This window comes from Meriones unguiculatus, chromosome 3 (genome assembly GCF_030254825.1).
Source record: "Meriones unguiculatus strain TT.TT164.6M chromosome 3, Bangor_MerUng_6.1, whole genome shotgun sequence".
Lineage (NCBI taxonomy): Eukaryota > Metazoa > Chordata > Mammalia > Rodentia > Muridae > Meriones > Meriones unguiculatus.
This window is the reverse complement of record NC_083351.1, coordinates 103,667,320-103,687,504: the sequence shown is the minus strand read 5'-3', so window position 1 is coordinate 103,687,504 and position 20,185 is coordinate 103,667,320. Positions and strand designations below refer to the sequence as shown.

General features: G+C 44.8%; 1 protein-coding gene across 3 annotated transcripts in view; it reads left to right on the top strand.

Moving 5' to 3' along the window:
• Ankh (ANKH inorganic pyrophosphate transport regulator) overlaps positions 1-20,185 on the top strand; it is a 139,666-nt gene that overhangs the window by 87,201 nt on the left and 32,280 nt on the right. For all 3 annotated transcript variants that reach the window (XM_060380408.1, XM_060380407.1, XM_021640451.2), the window contains 3 exons: positions 5,554-5,672; positions 9,387-9,470; positions 16,763-16,933. In XM_060380408.1, the coding sequence (XP_060236391.1) occupies positions 5,554-5,672; positions 9,387-9,470; positions 16,763-16,933 (374 nt within the window). The remainder of the gene's footprint in view (positions 1-5,553; positions 5,673-9,386; positions 9,471-16,762; positions 16,934-20,185) is intronic.

Genomic DNA, 20,185 nt, shown 5'->3' with positions numbered 1-20,185 from the left:
ACTAATGACCCTGGGGATCATCTCCAGTAGGAGGGCCTTCAAGTTTAACCATGTCCATATATGAGAAATTGGCTACAGATATAGTACCTTAGAGTCATCAACCTGATGTCATCTCTGTGCACCAGTTAGTGGCTACAAGACTGTGGTCACGATATGCTCTTGTAGCATCATCTGTTATTAACTGTTCTCATCACAGGAAGAGAAAAAAAAACCTGTTGTGTGTCTTCTCATCATATGTGCAGTTGCTAACATCCTCTTCCTTGTGTTTCATGCGCATTGTTTTCTGATTTTCTTTTCTTTTTCACCACTGGAGAGTGAGACAGTCTGTCATCCCTAATAATTCTGCACATGAGAGTAGGTTTCCAGACATAGCTGGAGCAGATTCCACCAACCACACAGGCTCTTCCGCGGGAAAGCTTGGTGGAGTTTATCAGGAAAAGATGGCGCTAGTTCTTCTTCTGTGGCCAACCATCGCAGGCCTCATGCCATAGAGCAAATGAGTAGACAGCTGGAACTGTGTCAGATTTGGCAGGCTTTAAATCCAGAAGAGTCCGTATCTGTGAAGTTCCTGTCAGCTCCATGCACACCCACAGCCTGGCTCTAGCTAGAATTGCAGGAACTTTGAACATATTTGTTGGGTGGCTGCCATTTAGCATCCCTTTTGGAGTTTAATCATAGCCATGACTTCTTTGGATTCGCCATAAACTCCACTTATTAAAAACTGCAGAGACAGAGCTTGCCACCACCATACTTGAATTAAGCCTGGTCTTGGTACAGGAAACATCCAGCCTGAATGAGGACAGGTCACTGATCTGATACTGTAGTTAGTTTTGGTTGAGCCCAAAAGGGCATGGTGAGTCTTTCTGATTTCCTTGTTCATCTAGACGGATGAGCTATGGCTGTGGATTTAGCTGTCTGTATGTTTGTTCCCAGTGGGAACCAGCTTCATGTTCTGTAGGAGCCGAGGAAACCAGCAGGGGAACTGAACAAACAGGCTCCTACCATGGCTAACTAAATAGTAATTTCTTGATTGGCTCTGTCTGTGTGTCTTGTCTCGTCAGGCTTCCCATTTATTCACAGGCTAGCCCTTGGAAGGGTGAATGGGTTCCATATGGAAAGCCACAGCAGTCAGGGTATTAGGAATAAGCAGTTTCATTTATTGCCTGAAACCCCACCACAGGGACAGGGGATGTTCCTCAGTTGGTGGAATGTTTGCCAAGCATGCCCAAAGCTCTGAATCTGAGCTCCAGATGCCGTGCTGCACACCTGTAATCCTAGCGCTTCAGAGGTAGATGTGGGGATGGGGGTAGGGAACAGAAGGCCAATAACATCCTCACTACGGAGTGAGTTTGAGCCTAGCCTGGACTTCATGAGACTTGGTCTCAAAATAGCAAAATAGAAAAAGAGAAACAAAAGCCACTGCAGAACTTAGTGGCTTAGGAAGCAAGCATTTGCTTTTGTATTTCTGATTATGGCTGATGGTACTTTTGGACTTTACTGAGCTCATATGCCTTTTCTCAGTTGAAATCAGGATGTGGATGTGCTGATCTGGGCGGGGCTCTGCTGGGATGGCCACGCAGCCTCTGCTGAGCTCTTTTCCTTACTGTGTATCTCTCCTAGTCCAGTCGCACTGCCTGGACATCATTCTTTAGACATCAGTGGCTGGACTCCAGGAGGCAGGTGGAGGCACAAGCATCCTGAAGTCAAGAGTCAAAGGCACTACTCCATCACTGTGTTCACACACTATTGACTAGAACACATTGCTGGCCAGCCCAGGGCCAAGGGGTGGGCACATAAACTGTAGAGTGTGTCGTTAAGGAAGCTGAAAAATCATAAAGTTGTTGCTATAAAAAGGCAGGGGAACCAAGGATGTGCTTACAGTCACTTCTCTTGGGGCATGATGAATTCATCCATGTTTTTAATCTAAAGTTATGAAAACCTGGGTTACATCTTGTTTTTTCACTTAGGAATACTGCATACCCTCTAGTGAAAAGACAACACCCGTAGTGATTCATGATGAGTCCCACTTGGCCAAGTATTACACTGGTGAGGCTTTGGCTCCCATGTTACAATCTCATGTTTACTTGCTTATATTATTATGCATGGTTCCAGGGTATTTCTCCAAGGCCTTAGCCACGTGTGCACCTCTCATCCCCATGCTTTACAGAAAATTACTACCCAGTACAGATCCAGAATATAATTGGATCTATTATACACCCATGTCCCAGCCCTCATGCAGAAAGCTGTCCCCTTCACAGCTGGGTAATTGGCACAGTGCCTCGTATGAATAAGTCATTCAGTACATATTTGTTGAAGCGATTTAAATGTGGTTTAGCAGTCATGTACACACATACCCTTTGGCAACAATACATATGTTAGAAACCCAGGATGAACTTGCAAGCTCCTACAAAAAGTCTCATAAATAGAACTCAGTTGGGTCAACAAATAGTCCTGAGGAGACTTTTACACCTTGATACATTGGGAATTTGAAGTAGAACAGGTATTCTGAGTTTAGAAATGCACGTTATAATCTTCTAAAATGGATGGGGCCTCAGTTCCCAGAAGATATTCTTTCATAGAGTGTCTTTCACTAAAGTGAGTATTTCATAGTTTGCCATAAGTGCCAGTAGCTACGAGCCCTGCAACTTTGAGAAGCACTGATTGTAAGAAGGGCTGTTGTTAGAGGATCAGTGAATTTAAAGGGTTTTTCTCTTTGTTTGGTCTGGTCTGAAGCCTCGTACTAGTGCATACATAGGTCAAGTAAGGGTCCTACTGTTTGTGTCTGTTCAGAAGCTCTGTTTAATTTTGTTCGATAGCTTTCTCTTTGTGAGGAAGACTAGTTTTCAGAACAGTCTTGGTAGGCAGTAGTTGTTTGACGCTGAAGCTTACCAAATATAGCTAAGGCAGCTAGAGTAGTCATTAGGGACTCCATGCAAAACATTTTACACAGGTCACCCAGCCACCAGCTTCGGATAAGCTGGAAATAGTACTTATTTTCTGGAGACAATGGTTGGGAAAAAGGTTCAAGAACCCCACAGTTCTTAAACCATCATTAATCTTTTCATGTTTACCCCAGATTCCCTACAAAAAGTCCCCATCTTGGGGCTTGAGTTAAAATACATTATTGTCAGCATAAGAGTGCTCACTTCTATTATTTCCCTGTTACCAGGCAAGAGGTGCAGGCCACATGCTCTGCCATCAGCTCCGCCCTTTCACTACCCCTTCTCTCCTTGCTGCCACACCGGAGCCTAAAACAAAAGCACCTCTCTGGGAACCTACCTGTAGTTATTTGTCAGGGCTGCTGTTTCAAAACACCACAGACTGCAAAGCTTAAATGACAGACATGTGCATTCTTACAGGTCTGTAGGCAACAAGTCTGAGCTCAAGTGATAGACAGGCCTGATTTCTCCTGAGCGCTTTGAGGGACAACTTGCCCTTTGCCTGTCCCTTGATTCTGAGACTTTCCTGGCAGCCTTTGGCATGGAACTGCATCACCCAGGCTCTATCCTCACAAGGACTTTTTTTTTTTCCTGTGCATAGCTGTCTTTGTATTCAATCTCTCCCTTTTTACAAGGTCACTAGGTATATTTGGTTGGACACCCACCCACTCCAGCATGACTTCATCTTATTGTATCTACAATAATCCTGTGGCTACATAAGGTCACATTCTGAGGTCCAGAGGTCGGGACTTTGATGTTTGAACTTCAGGGAGACATGGTTTGCCCAAGTCACCACCATTCTGGCCCTCGGCCTTTCCCTATCCCTTGATCCTCAGCCTCAGCCTTGTAGTCAGGTCTTGTCAGCTGGCATATGCCAAGGACTGTAACCTTTACCAGGGGATTTTCACTACAGCTATTCATATCAGCCCCATTGCTCTTGTATGTGGCATCACTGACCTTTATATTCCAGGGGTTTCTGCTAGAATTAGGGGCATTTTATGGATATATCAAGACTATCTCCTTGCAAGACTCTGCCAAGTGAACATTTGTCGATGACATAAAATAACAGCAGCAGTAATAAAGAGAAAGTGTCCGTGGCTCCACCCCCAGCATAGACTGTGAGATGCAGGACTTTTGCCTTCTGGCTCTGTGTCAGCTGAGCGCTGGTCTGAATGTGCCTCTTACTCAGACTGAAGCTCTCGCACTGCCTTCTGGGGTCAACTCAGGCCACCTGTCTGCTTCTCATCTTTGTTAGGGCTTCTGGTCCACATGACAGGTCCAAGCACAGCTGTCTCCCTCCCACCCCTTGCTATGACAAGTCTTACCTTCCCATTGCTCCTTTTTTGCTTCAGGATGTCCTCTGCCGGCTTCTTTTCTTGCTTTTCAGTGGCCTTGACAGACCCACCACTCTCCTAAGATGACATCTTACCTCTGCAGCTGTCTCTTAGTTCTCACCTCAACCCTACCTTGTTCTCTGAACATCAGAACTCTTTAGCTCCTTCACCCTGAACTCAGCTGCTTACCCAGTATGACCTCTGAAATTCCCAATGATACATTTAAGGTTCCTAAAGGTCATTTTCAATGTTGCATTACCGCAAAATCCTTGTGACTCAAGACTGATGATGATGGAAGAGCACTCTCTCCACTGACTAATTTGTGTGGCAATAGGTCACCTCTCTAACTTTAACATGAGGGTCTCAATTTTCCCCTCAGCTCCATTATGATGTCAGAGTTATGTCTGGGTGTCATATGTATATACACTGATAGTTATGAGAGTATGACTTACATGGTAGAGCATTTGAAGAACATCGATCCATTTTGTCTTAAACTGCATCAGTGAGGTCAAAGCTAGCATGGCCTGTCCTTTCATCCTTGCTAATGACAACTATCAGGATGCTAGCTGTCCCTCAAGTCCTGCATCTCTTTCTCTTGTTTGTTGGGTTTGTATACACCCTGCATATGTATGTTTTGGACACTCTCTGTGCTTCAGCCTCACAGCATAAGTCTTGACACAGGAGGACTTCCAAAACACCCTATGGATATCACTTTCTACTGCATAGGACAGTTTTCGGTATTGGCCACCCTCCTCCCAAGAAGTGACACTGAGTACTGGCAAGCATCAAAAGCTCACTTTAAAACTTGTGCTGAAATCATATGCTAAACTCTGGAAATTTTCTCTTAGTAAATACCTAATAATGCTTAAATACCTAAAAATGCTTAAATGCAGCTATTTCCACCAAGCATTCTGTTGTAGTATTATATACTATCACAAATGTATTAATAAGAAACTGGGTAAACCAATACTTAGCAAATACAGAGGAAAATCAACTCATTGAGAGTCTTTCAAAGAGTGAGACAATAACCAGTTGTGGTTTATAGGGAAGTATATGGTCTGACCTCCTTTGCATGTTGAAACTCACACACTAATAAAAGTGTGGGTAATTTGAAGCCCGCCAACCCAATAGAAGAATGAGATTATACATGAGTCTCATAGTTTTTCTGACTTTTCTATAACAAGGCAGATACAACATTTAAAATTATTTTAAGGTTTTTAGACAAAAATCACGTGAACTATCTTTTTTCTAAACACCGTGTCTATTTTGGTCCCTTGTAGCCTACAGTGATTTAGGGTACTACATCATCAACAAGCTACATCATGTGGATGAGTCTGTGGGGAGCAAAACACGAAGGGCCTTCCTGTATCTCGCTGCCTTCCCTTTTATGGATGCCATGGTAAGTAGAAGGAATGTTAAAATATGCTTATCATAGGATTCACTAAACATTTTTATGTGTATGGTTCAATAGTAGAAGAGCATTCACGTTCGTATACAATCAATTTCTAGAGGGCCTTTTATGTTGCATATTAAAGCTGATCCCATTGGATAGTAATTTCATCTTACCACAACCTATCCCAGAAACCATGCTCTACTTTCTGTTGCTATGAATGTGACTATATTAAGATACCACAATAGAGAACTCAAACCATATTCATTCTCTTGTGACTGGCTGATTTCATTTTAGATATTGTCGATGTTCTATGTTACAGACTGTGCCAGACTCTCATTCCATTCTAAGGCAGAATAATCTTTCCTTGTATAGACAAAATACATGTTGCCTATCTACTCATTTATATTACTTCTCCATTTTTGGCTACTGTGATTAAAATTATGAGCATGAGTGTACAAAGGTCCTTATGAGTCTCTACTTTCATTTCTTTGGGGTACACATCCAGAAGGGGGATTGCTAGGTTGTCTGGTACTCATATTTTTTTAATTTGGGGGGGAGAACCATCAAGCTCATTTCTATGGCAGCTTACCAGTTTTATCTACAGTGTAGGTGGCTTCTAACTGACCCTAGAGCTTTTCAGCTAGTGTCTCTCATCAATCAATTTATTATATCATATATAAATATGGCAGAAGAAAGCACATTTGAACTTTTTGACTCAGCTATTAAGTATTCCTTTTTTTCTGATAGGTTCAGTAATAGGAGATGGGGCTAACATTCTCATATACTTGCTACTTTTGTGATGTAAACATGTGAGTTTCATAGTTTGCTTCTCCTAAACATACTGATAGGGTGTTATCATTTAGTTGCCAGGCTTACTATATAAAGCAAGGACTTTCATGAATCCTGTGTCAAAGGTGGTAAAGAAAGGGCTTTTTTTTTTTCTTTTCACATTCATGTAGCGATATAGAGACAATACAAAATCAGTAACATTTAATACCTAATAATAAATTCTTTCATTGGATCCTTTGTAAATTACTACAGGAGGGAAAATTGGGTTGCCTGTGAACAACTGCTACTGAATTTCTCTTTTGATGACTTTGGCCAGCTGTGTTGCCTCTGGTAGCTGATGCAGGTGAACCCAAGGAAAAGTCAAAGGGGCTGTCCAGCCTCCACACCCCACACTTCACACAAGGAGCCTAGTGATGATAGATGGCTTCATCAGAGCTTAGAACTGTCTCAGTGATGAAAGAGTTAAGGTTGCTCTGGATAGACAGCCTATGATGTCACCCTGTCCTTCCTGTCAACTGGAAGTAGGGATGGATCTAAACAGAGAGTGGTAATTATACAGTGAATTTTGGGAACTCAGGACTTTTCATAGAAGGGAGTTGCAGATCCTTGGATGCTTTGCCGTCTGTCCCCTAACAGCTGTTTTATTTACCAGAACAGCATTTTTAAAGCTCAGCACAGGTTGAGCGTCCCTTATCCCAAATCCCAGACCCCAACTTTTCAAATTCAGAAAGTTTCCTGAATGGTACCACATCTGGGAAGTCACATAGCAAATTTCATGTGTGAAGCTCTGATTCATGTACAAAAATCCTTTAAATATTAATATAATTAATATATTAATATAAACTTACCTCAGACTCTTTGTATAAGAAATACAAATTTTGTATTTAGACCTTGGTTCCAATGCCTGTCTGTCTGTCTGTCTGTCTGTCTCTCTGTCTGTAGATACAGATAGAAATAGGTGAGGATAGACAGATAATAAACATTCACATTTAAAGCGGTCATCTCCCCTCACTTGCACATGCACACGTGCGCACATACATACCTGCAGCACAATCCTGATAACTTGGTTGGGGGAGGGGGGCGGTTTTTAGACGTTGTGAAACTTTCCACCCAGATGGCACTAAAACAACAAGAAAACCTACAAGGCACTATTTACAAATGTTAGCTCCTTTTTCTTTCAAACACTTGATACCTGGGGACCTCAGAGCTGGGGAAGGGCATAGAGGCAGCAGCTGTTACACACACTCTTTACCTACACCTGTTGGTTCGCTGCTCATTGTGCCCAGCTCAGGTGTCTTCTTATTTCTCTGTGTTCTAGTTTGCTTTCTGTTGCTGTGATGAACCATGGCCAAAAGCAGCTTGGGGAGGAAAGGGTTCATCTCATCTTACTCCCAGTTGTACTCCATCATTGAAGAAGTGGAGGCAGGAGCTGGAGGCAGGAAGCACGCACAGACCAAGGAGGAACACTGTTTGCTGACCTACTTCCCATGGCTTGTTCAGCCTGCTTTCTTACACAATCCAGGCCTACCTGTCTAGGAGTGGCGTGTCCATAGTGGGCTAAGCCCTTCCGTGTTAGCCATCAATCAAAAATTTCCCCCACAGGAAAACTGCCCCACAGAGGGCCAAGCCCTGTCCACAGTGGGCCAAACCCTTCTGTATCAACCATCAATCAAAAACTCCCCCCACAGGGAAATTGCCTACAGGTTATTTGGGTGGAGGCATTTTTCTCATTTGAGGTTCCTTCTTCTGAGATGACCCTGGCTTGTATCAAGTTGACAACAATCTAACCGGTCCAAATTGGCCATTAAGTTTCTGTGAAGTTCTTACACAGATCCTGTGTGAGCGTCAACCTCCACACCTATTCACACCCAGGTGAGATTTGGGTTGCCTACTTCTATTCTAGGACTTTCCTAGTCTCCCTCCAACACACAAAGCCAAGCTCAGATATTGTTGAATGGCTATTAGGCTCTAGAGGGCTTCTCTATCCCAGATAGTTCCCAAATAATTGAAACAGAGACCTTGAGTTTATGAAAGTTTTAAAGCATAGTAACTGAGCAGGTTTCAACCTTCTAAGGTTTTTGCTATTTCGAGACACAACCCAAGTTACTTGCCCTAAACGTTCCTGTCTGACCTACTTCTGTTCTACCAGGCCAGCCCTCATGTCCACGTGCTCATGGTCCTTACTGCCCCATGGTGACTTGGTTCTCTCTGGCTTCCTCTTCTGCTACATCTTCTTAGTCCTCTCTTCCTCTCTCCCTCCCCCCATCCTCATGGTCCCTCAAAGATCCCAAGCCCAGGAACATAAGTTCTGCCTACTTCTCCCCTGCCCAGTCACAGGCTTCAGCAATTTTATTAACCAAATAACTTTAAATTAGATAGATCAAAGTTTACCCAGCAAAGACCAGTGTACAGCATACATGAGAATGGGTTTGTCTGGGCTGCAATCAGATCCTGGGGTCCAGTAATTAGTATTAGAACACATAGCACTAGACTAACCCCCAACACTCAGACCCTGGAGACAACATAGTCCCAGAGCCCTGATCTTCTCAGGAGCTGAGGACTTCACTCTAGAACCCTTGCTCTATGCTTTCTGGAAGGAAAAGCCATTTGGGTCAAGACTGCTCCAGAGAAGATTTTGTGTCTTCCACTCTTGCTAGTCATTTAGCTTCTAACCATGGACACCAGCCTAACCAGATAGCATATCTCCTTATTAGTGATACCGAATAAATGTGCATCGTCACTCATTCCACTCAAAATCTGTGTGGGGCTGGTCATCAGATGAAGTTCCTTTTACCAACAAAGACTTGTCAAACCCACTGCTATGACTCTTTGAGGTATACAGTGCATTTTAGGAATACCTACTAAGTCGTAAGTAAGAAATACCATGATCCCAGTTGTGTCTCTCATTGAAAATTTCATTCTTTCCGGCAGGCGTGGACCCATGCTGGCATTCTCTTAAAACACAAATACAGTTTCCTGGTGGGATGTGCCTCAATCTCAGATGTCATAGCTCAGGTAACTATGCTCTGTGTGTCTGTCACAGCTTCTCAGAGTGACCTTCTGATAAGTGGCCGACTGGATGGAACTGAGATGTTGAAGCCATATTCACGGTTATGTGTGTATATGTGGTGCTTCCCAGCATTTGGCTCACATCACATATGGACTATGATAGTTGTTTGATGAGTGAGGAAAGGTAATATCCTGTGAAAAAAGTATGTACAATCTTGCTAGGATGGGCGTTGTAACAGATTTAAATTAAGTGCCTAATGTTTGAACCATCATTTTTGAAGTGTGCAAATGTGAAATGCTTAGTAAGAGTGCTGGCGAGATGGCTCAGTGGGAAAAGGCCCTGCTATGCAAGCATGAGGATCAGAGTACCAAACCCCAGAACTGGTAAAATGTATGACAGTGTTTATCTGTAACCCCAGCACTTGAGAGGTAGAGACAGGAGGATCCTGGGGGCTTGCTGGCCAGCCAGTCAGTCTAGCTGAAACAGCTAGCTCCAGGTTTAGTGAGAGACCTGTCTCAAAGCCAAAGATGGAGAGTGATGGAGAAAGATACCCGCAGAAACCTCTGGCCTACACACACACACATATGCACACATGCTAACATACAGTGATAACACCAACTATGTTTTGGGTCAGTCATGTATGGTCGGTCAAGGACAAGTGCTTGTCTTCATGCCCTCTGCAGGGCCTGAAAGAATGCATTCTGTCAGCTGACTCCAGAATGAGCACTTGGGACTGATGGGATTATACTTTTTTTCCCTTTCCTTCTTTTATTTATTTCTTATTGTAGGAGGGGCACACATACTAGGCACGCGTGTGGAGATCATAGGACAGCTTTGTGTGGTCAGTTCTTTCCTTGTGCCTTTGTCAGTTTTCCAGGAATTGAACTCAGGCCAGCAGGCTTGATGGCAAGCTCTTTATCTACTGAGCCATCTTACCAACCCGGGTTTTGGTTGTTGGCTTTGGTTTGGGTTTCTGTTTATTTATTTGTTACACAATCTCTCTCTCTCTCTCTCTCTCTCTCTCTCTCTCTCTCTCTCTCTCTCTCTCTCTCTTTATAGCCTAGGCTCACTTTGAACACTCTGAACTTCCTGCCTCAAACTCCAAAGCACTGGGATGGTTCTTTTTGTGGGTACCGTGAAGTTCTGTCACTCACACATCATTTCCCACTGTCTTAAATAGGGTTACTATGGCTATGATGAAACACCATGACCAAAGCAAATTGGGGAGAAAAGGGTTTATTTGGCTTTCATTTGCAGATCTTAGTCCATCATCAAAGGAAGTCAAGACAAGAACTCAGGGTAGGCTCCTGGAGGCAGTAGCTGATGCAGAGATCATGGAGGAATACTGGCTTATAAATCATTGCTTGCTCAGCCTACTCTCTTATAGAACCCAGGACCACCAGCCCGGGGGTATAACACACACAGTGGTCTGGGCCCTCCTCCATCAATCACTAATTAAGAAAATGCCTTATAAGCTTGCCTACAGCTTGGATGTTATGAAGGTATTTTCTTAATTGCGGTTCCCTTCTCTCAGATGAGTTTAGCTTCTGTCAAGTTGACATAAAACTAGCCGCCACACCCACATTTTAAAATGAACTAGGAAGTTGGTTCCACTGTCTGACCACATTGTCTGAGAAGAAGGCTTGCGTTCTCCTCCGCTGTGGTAGCTCTAAGGCTGGACTACCCCAGGGTTTCCATTCCTCTTCTTCCCTCCAAAGACAGAGCAGGAAAAGTTCCTGGGAAAGAAGATGTAATCCCTACAGTGTATCAGTTTGAGCACAACTCCACGTGGGGCCTGAGTATAACGTGCTTCTGGAGGAAGGGTTGGACGAGCATCTAGGCCACACTTGCAAATTCTCAATTCCACCAACTGTTAGCTCCTGTTGTACACCCTCATCTATAAACCAATGCTTGGAAACAATCCATAGTTAAACTGTTACATTTGCCTCCCTAAAGACCAAGAATTAAATTCCCAAATTAATTGCATTTACCCTGAAGATCAGTAGGAAAAGTAATTGAAAATAATTCTGACTAACATGTGTGCGTGTGCCTGAATACCAGCTGGCATCATTCTTTGATATATCTTGTTAATTTTCCTGTACAGCTATTAGACTTTTGTCCCAGCGTTACTTTCGGCATCCTCTGAGAGCTGAACTAGGCTGTCTTGTTCACTTGCTATTTAATTTGAAGTGAAAGAAACATCTTGCTTTTCAAACAGCAGCAGCAATTCAGTGGAAGACTGTAGATGTGTATTATTTCAAAAATGAAAAGACAAAAGATGGCTAAAAGGGGGAAGAAGGCATTTAGCACTGCCTAAGATAAATATAGTAGGCATCTGGGGACAGAAAAAAAAAAAAGACATGCTTATGGAAAATAGTTTGCCATACGCCTACAGCCATTTTCCTTCTTCATTTTCAACCTAGTCCTGGCCCTTGCTTATTGGAAAAAACAAATCTGGTGAGGAGAAGGGAGGGAAGCTGAATTCAGACGCGTCTGGCCCCGGGCTGTTCCTGGTAGAGTAATTTTAAACCTTGTTGTTTGAGTTCCTGCCACAATTTGTTTGGGGGAATAAATATAATTTTTATTCCTAAATCTTCTCTTCTACCCCTCTTCCCTGCCCCCTACCCCAGCCCTCCACCCCGCCCTGTTTTATTCTGCTCATTATGGGCAGGCATCTGTGGCACCCACCCTGATAATATGTGAACAGGCCCCATGCAAAGCACTTTGAACTATCTACTTTGTCCATCCAAAAACATAATTCTCATCTCCAAAGGAATAAGAGATGGTTTATTCTGAAGCTAAATACAGGCAATCATAGGCCAAGACTATATGTTTAGGTTATCCCAAATCCCATGCCTGGTGAAATAATTTGAAGAAAATCATAAATGAAGACACTTTTTAAATACATTGGTGGAAACAGTACATAGGCAGGTTACAGCAAAGCAGAGTGGGGAAAACCGAGCTACAAACCGTCGAGGCCTTAGTTGGTAGAAACTGGGGCTCTGTTACTACATTCCACAAGGAGTCTGTTAGTCTCAGGATGTCCAGCCAGATGGAGGTGGGCAAGGAGTGGCTACTTACAAGGCTAAAGGACCTGCACTATTTCAACTTCTCCACAGCCGCTGCACTTCTACTCAGCCAGTCAGCCTTGCAGAAGCTTCAATGGAAGGAGCAGCTTTTTCCAGGAACTTTCACAGTGCGAATAAATGGCTGAGAAAAATAAATCAGCGAGAAAATTGCTTAATAATACCTAGAATTCTAGCAGCCACTCCCACTCTTAAAAAACTGCCTCAAAGTTTATTGGTTCATATAATAGCACAAGTTGAAGCATGTGACTTGTTCTCCACCTCCATATGGAACTGTAATTCCAGGTGTCCGTCGTGAACTTTATGAAAATGCTACTGGCTTGTTTTATTTTGTGATCATCCAGACTTTGTTCAGGATCATAGTGGGAATCCTCTCAATGCCGTCTGTCCTTCCTGGTACCTCCTATACCCCCTCTGCCTTCCGGGGTCAGCTGGGAGCCTTTTCTGCATTACCACCTTTTCACCTCAGCCTTTGGCAAGACCCTAACCTTGCCTGACCCTGGCAGCAATTCTTCTGCAGAAACTGTAAGTGCAGGGGTGCAGTCACCTCAGCTGACCCTGGGGAGCTGTTGGAGGCCACTCCCCGTCACACCTCCCAGGAGATGACCTCGGTTCCCACTTCACAGGGAAAACGGAAGCATCCACATTCTTATCTTGTGGCCACAATTCCCCTATGTTCCCCCATTTGCAGAGGTGGTATCTCTCTTTCATCTTCTCCACCTGCACCTCAGGTCCTGATCAAGCCTGCTTTCTTAGAAGCCTTATTAATTTGTTTTCAGTGACCCTTCTGTTTCCCTGGATGACTTCCTGGGCACACACACATATTCAGATAGACAGAAAACACAGGGCAGCAAGCAGCTTTCCCTGGATCCAATCAATGTACATCTTCAGCCACATCCTGCCTTTCTCTTTAGTACTCCACACCACTTCTTAGAAGGACAGTTTCTACTCACTGCCTCCATTTTTTTCTACTTCCTTTTCCGTGTGTTCTCTACATAAGTCTGGCTACACCTCTGTCAGCTCTCCCAGACGGTTCTTACTAAGGACCTGGACAGCTACTGGGCCATTAGACCCGGGAGGCAGTTTCCAATGTCTCACCTCACCAGCTCTTCACATTAGGCTCCACCCTTCTCCAGGACTCAGTCCTGGTACTGGCTTCACTATGGCCATGAAGAATCTGACTCATGCCCATAATGATCTGGATGTGATTTGCCCCCATCCCCATTTCACATACAGGAGGGTTGGTCTATTTGAGAGGTGGAGGACTTATAGTTTCTGCAGAAGCATTGCTGCCAGGGTCAGGCAAGGTTAGGGTCTTGCCAAAGGCTGAGGTGAAAAGGTGGTAATGCAGAGAAGGTTCCCAGCTGACTCCGGAAGGCAGAGGGGGGTTTCAGCAGAGGTTGGGGTATAGGAGGTACCAGGAAGGACTGACGGCATTGAGAGGATTCCCACTATGATCCTTAGATCATAGATGGCTGCCCTTGGAAGGGTTATAGGATTCTAGTCTCTCTGGATTCATATGTTTAAGTGATCTTTTCCTGTCATACACATTCCCACTATTGCCATCAGCCATGAAGTAACACAGCCAAGGTAGGCGGAGGGGTCGCACCAGAGCCTGCATGCTATCCAGGATGCCTAGCCTCTAAATCTGCATTAAATAGGCCCACTTATAATGACAACATCATGTTGTCTAGGTTTATAACATCTACCACACGACCGTGATTCCCCCCATTAAACAGCTACCGCCTTGCCTTCTCAGAATTTCAGACAATGCTACCCAAGAGCCCCTGTGACATTCCCACTTAGGTCCTCCAAAGATACCCCGAACCTGAATTGAAGATCTTCCATAGCAAGAATTTTGCTGAGTAAATTGGCAAGTGCACTCATCTGGTTAGAAACTTAGGAGCCACCTTGGGAGCGTCTCCCTTTGTCATGAAGGGTTCTCTTCTAGGCTTCGGCCTTTCTTCCCTTTGCTGTGCCCCTCTCTGCTGCTGTCATTCACTCTGACTGAGAATCACCCCTTCCTACCCACAGTAGTGAGTGGTCTCTTCACCCACTCCACCCAGCCACCCTGGATCTCCACAGTTCCTGATACTGCCACAGCCATCTCGCCCACTGGAACCCTGACCACCTCAGCTTCCAATTAAAGGGATACTTGAAACTCTTGGTCCTAATGCTGGCTGATAAAGGGCTGACATCCCACTTCCTTCCGCCTGTCTAGCTCACTCATGGTTCTTGTCCCACCTTGCTCCCTGGTCCACAGTCCACCTACCACAGCTCCTCCAGCCTGGAAGAAGCACTCTACCTCAGTTACCCACACCTCCTTCCCACTCCTCCCACGTCTGCTCAGCCTGGTCAGTGCCCACAGAAATGCTTCCCTCCCTCGCATCTGCTGTCATGACAGGCAGTGTGAGCTCACTAGCCCATTGTTTGGTTAGTGTGTCTGTCCTCTCCACTAGACTGTTAGCTTCAAGAAGTCAGTCTGGGGCCGACTTTTATCACTGAGTAGCAGTACCTTGCCTGGGGCCAGTATCAGCTTTCAAGGGTAACATACTCAGAACTAAAGCAGCAGGTTCCTTCTGAACATAACCTGACATGCTTTGGGTGGCCATGTCAGATTCAGAATTGTGATTCTCAACTAGAATGCAAAACGCATAGGCGCTTTGAGTTTTTAAGTGATGTGGTCTGCCATGAGGATATAAGGCCCTGACAGGTGTTGGGCCACCTGCTTGGTCTGTTACAATTTCAGGGGGATGCTGACAGCATCTTCACCTTGGCCTTGGGTGCTCCCCTGGACAAGTTCATCTACCCATCACCCTTCTGCTGTATGGGCTGGTATCTTGTCACCCCCCACGGTTACTTCTCTTTGCTGCATGTCTTCCCTCTCCTCCCTCTTCCTCAAATCCTCCTCCATAATCCTGCTCCTTGACTTCTATCTTGCAGAACTGTCCTGACAGCTTAGGCTTTAGAGGACACATGGAGCTTCTCGTTTTCACTCCACACACCAGGTTCCAGGCTGTACATACCACCACTGTAGCTTACAGTGCACTTTCTGTTGATGGTAAAAATGTGAGGCTTGCTATGGATATGCCACTCCGAGCATACTTACAAGGGCATCCTAGGCAACGCTCACTACAAATAAGCATAGTGTCCACAACCCAGATGCCCAAGCTTCTGGGCCATCCAGTGTTTCCTAGCAAGGCTTCTTCCCGCTGCTCCTCACATCTTTCAGTTCACTGCCTTTGGTCCAGTTGGAAGCAGCATGGGGACAATGCTTCCTTCTGCCACTCCTCAGCACGTCCTCCCGGCATGGCAAATGTGTATGAGACTGGGTGAATGAGACAGTGACAGTGAACACCTCCCCGACTTGTGTCTGCTCGAGTCGCCCGTGTTCTCGGTGGCCGGCTCACAGCCACGTATCCTTGTGGCACCTCTGTGTTCTGTGCTCTGAGAACCCAGTGGGTGAGAGTTGCCACGTTTCTGGCAGCTGTGGGATGAGGTGGTTAAAACTTTGTAAAACTCTGATTTCGAAACTTCACCATCCAAGAGAGATTTACACGTCATCAACACTTCAGTCTTTACTGACTATGGTCACTTTACTAACCACACAACCTGTTTTTCAGCCTCTTAAGTATCACCACTGTGGCTTGGAGCAAAAGTTTTGTAGATGGTAAATACAAAGCCTGCTACTTTCCAGTACAGGACATCCAGGTCTCTTACTGCATAAACAAATGGGCATTGTAGTCACACTGCAGCTAATATTTTAATAACTTTCCCAGCGTAGTATGTTATTTTTAAAAATTTAATTTGCAGTACTGTTGGGAACAGCATTTTTAGTGAATTTTATCCTGTAAATGTCCCTGCCTATCTGCCCCTGCACATCACTGACTATCACAGCTTTTTTTCTCTGCTATGGAAAAAGCCTACAGTGGCCATTGGAGAGGCAACTAAGAGGCCAGAGTTTCCAGGCATTTCTTAGCAAATAATCTTAATAAGGAGTACAGTTGACTTAAAGACTCTCAATGGTGGATCTAACAAAACCACGGCTGTGAACCCCCAGTCAACCCTGGGTATCTGCATCTGGGTCATAGGAGGTCAGAATTGAGCCAAAGCCATTGGTCAGCTCTCTGTGTCAGCTCCTGGGCTCAGGAGAATAGCCCAACCTCTGTGGACCAACTCCCCTGCTCACCTGCCCTGCTCTCCTCCCGCAGGTTGTCTTTGTAGCCATTCTTCTTCACAGTCACCTGGAATGCCGAGAGCCGCTGCTCATCCCCATCCTGTCTCTGTATATGGGTGCGCTTGTGCGCTGTACCACACTGTGCCTGGGCTACTACAGGAACATCCACGACATCATCCCGGACAGGAGCGGCCCAGAGCTGGGGGTGCGTGCACGGTTTGACTGTTCAAAATACTAACGCATACTGGTTTTACAAAGTAACAGGATGCCCTGTTTTCATTCTGGCATGCATCAAGGGTTGGTCATACTCAATCTCCCGTTTTACTGTCTCTCTGCTCCCCTACCCTCTCTGCTTAACCCGCAGGGTTGTCTTTACCTCTTCAGCCATGGGGTGACCAAGACCCAGAGAATATGAAATGAGAACCCAGTGTAACGAGCCCAAAGGTCAAGTGCTAGGGGCTTTCTGAGGGGATGGCAGTCAAGAGCATCATGAACTCTACAGATAGGAATGATCTTAGAAGTGACTATCCAGCCTCGCCAAAGGAGGAGACAGTGTGTCATGTCATGTCAGGTCAATGGTGACACAGCATTTGTACCTCCTTGTACTCTCTATGGTAACCTCTTTTGTAGTCCAGAAAGCTTGAGGTTCAAGCTTTGTGCTCATGTTTTATAATTTTTAATATCATAGCATGGCCCAGACTCTGTTTATATACTCTCTGCACTGGTAGTTCCAATTTCTTTTTTTTTGTTTTGTTTTGTTTTTTTTTTTTTTTTTTTTTTTTTTTTCAATGCAGTTTATTCAGGAACATTGAACAATCCTCGGACCCCGGGGAAAGCCAGCCCACAGCTTAAATAGCCTCTGGGTAGCCAACCCAGGCGTGCCACGGGGGCAATGCAGATAGGTCCACATACATGGAAGCAAGCCAGATCCTCGGCCTTAGCCAAATGTGGAGTTGTTCCTGACAGAGAGCACTCACCGTCGGGAAGGTGGAAGGCGGAAACCAGCTCCATCTTTAAGGCATAGCATTCTGCAGCTCTCTACAGTTCCCCCTTTTTGTTTTAGACGCATCAGGCAAGAGTAGAGGTCTGATCTCTGATATTAGAAATAAATTGGGACTTTGTACAGATGTTCATTTAGGTGTCATCCACCCAAAGAGCATCGGACCCGTCCGATACCTTTTTCTCAGAGGCGGGACCTGGGGCATCAACCCGCATGCAATCAGACATGCTCTTCTCTGGGTCCAAAGCGGCTGACCCTGAGTGCAGTGCTTAGCCTCGCATCCTGAGCGTATCATTTTAGCTTTTTATGGTATCCAACCATGCTTGGGGAGAATGTCTTGCTTCAATGGCTGTAAAGGCCAATTTCTTAATTGAGCATGTCCTAGGGACCACGAAGAACTTTAGGCACCGTAGTGTGATGGGAAACCTTACAATATGGCCTCTACTTTCAAACAGATTTAGAACTCAATAGGCAGGTAAGACCAACAAAGAAGCAACTATTAGGGAAAAACAAACAAACAAACCTAGATGAGTCCAAAACAGTGTCGGTACTCCATGGAACCCAAAGGCCTCCAATTTTGGTCCTGATGTCTAAAAAGCCTCCTTGGAGAAGTTTCGGTTTGTCCTGGGCCTTAAAAGCCAATTAAGAATCAAGTTAAAAAAAGAGGGAACAAGTCAGGAGGCTGACACAGAGGACCTCTGAAAGGCTCTGCCCTGCAGACTATCAATGCAGATGCTGAAACTTATGGGCAACCTTTGGGCAGAGTGCAGGAAATCTTAGGAAAGAAGTGGGAAACAGTAAGATCTGGAGAGGACAGGAACTCCACAAGGAGAGAAACAGAACCAAAAAATCTGAGCATAGGGGTCTTTCCTGAGACTGATACTCCAACCAAGGACTAAGATATGGAGATAACCTAAGACTCCTGCACAGATGTAGCCCATGGCAGTTCAGTATCCAACTGGGTTGGTTCCATTGTAATAGGAACAGGGACCATCTCTGATATGAACTGATTGGCCTGCTCTTTAATTACCTCCCTCTGAGGGGGAAGCAGCATTACCAGGCCACAGAAGAAGACAATTAGGTCCTGATGAGACCTAATTGACTAGGATCAGAAGGAAGGAAAAGAAGACCTCCCCTATCAGTGGATTTGGGGAGGGGCATGCATGCAGAGGGTAGAGGAAGGGAAGGATTGGGACGGGAGGAGGGAGGGAACCACAGGGGGGATACAAAGTGAATAAAGTGTAATTAATAAAGAATTAAAAAAATATATAAAAAAATACAATCACTGAACTTTAAACATGAAAAAAAAAAAGAATCAAGTTAAGAGTAAAACACCCAATGTTCCACATGAGGCCAAACATTCTCATCACAAGTCATGGAGAGTATTGGGCTTGTGTGCGTACTTACTTCTACCCACATGCATTAGACGCCATTTCTCTCCATCCAGCTATAAGGCAGAGGAAGGATCATGTCTAACCCTGACCACACTCCACCCCCAGTCCCCAGCTTAACCATGCAATGCTTTGATTGTGTCACAAATAATTGTGTTAACCGTGTGCCTCATCCTCCATCAAGCTACCATTGAAATCCTACCTACTTACTTCCACCACTTGACCGGTCACAATTATCTTGATGGGATGAGACCAATGTCTCTCTCTCTCTCTGTCTCTGTCTCTGTCTCTCTCTCTGTGTGTCTCTGTGTCTCTCTCTCTCTCTCTCTCTCCCTCCTTCCCTCCCTCCCTCCTTTCCTCCCTCCCTCCCTATGTTCAGCCTCTAACAAAGGGAAAGAAATCAAAATGCCTGAGATGGTCCTATGATGTAACTCTTAACCTCTTAAGAAACAAAACCAAAATTTCGCAACAGAAGCCACACTTGAAAGATAACACACACCTTGGCTGCAGATGTCTTCAGGCATGCCTTGTCCTTTGCTTTTGCTTCGCTTACTGTTCCACACAGTGTGTGGTTCCTGTGAAGGCTCTAGGAGGTGGGAGTCTCTGTGGCTGAGCTAAATAGTTCTGCGTTAATTGGACACATTTGTATATATTGCCAGATTCCAAAGCAGATTATAATAGGTTTTTATTTCTCAGAGTTACCTCCTACAGACATGGCTTCAAGCCAGTCACTGTGATGACATAAACAGAGACTCATTTCAAACCTGCTTCTCAGGTCCTGGAACTGGGCTCCACCTTGTATGGAGGCTGGTTCCACACATGGAAAACACGGGTCAGGATCTATCAAGCTCTACTCAGTGTCTGCTTTGATTTCACAGTAGCTTGCCAGCTGTCTGAATTAATTTCTAATAGGACTGTACACTTAATTTTAATTCAACTTGGCATGTCTACAGAGGCTTTTCTGTATGTTATTGTTAGGCATAATGAAGTTGCTATTGATTGGTATAAGAAGGACAAGCTCTGATTTTAGGCTATTTTCTGTTCTACTTCTGTAACTTAATGAGCT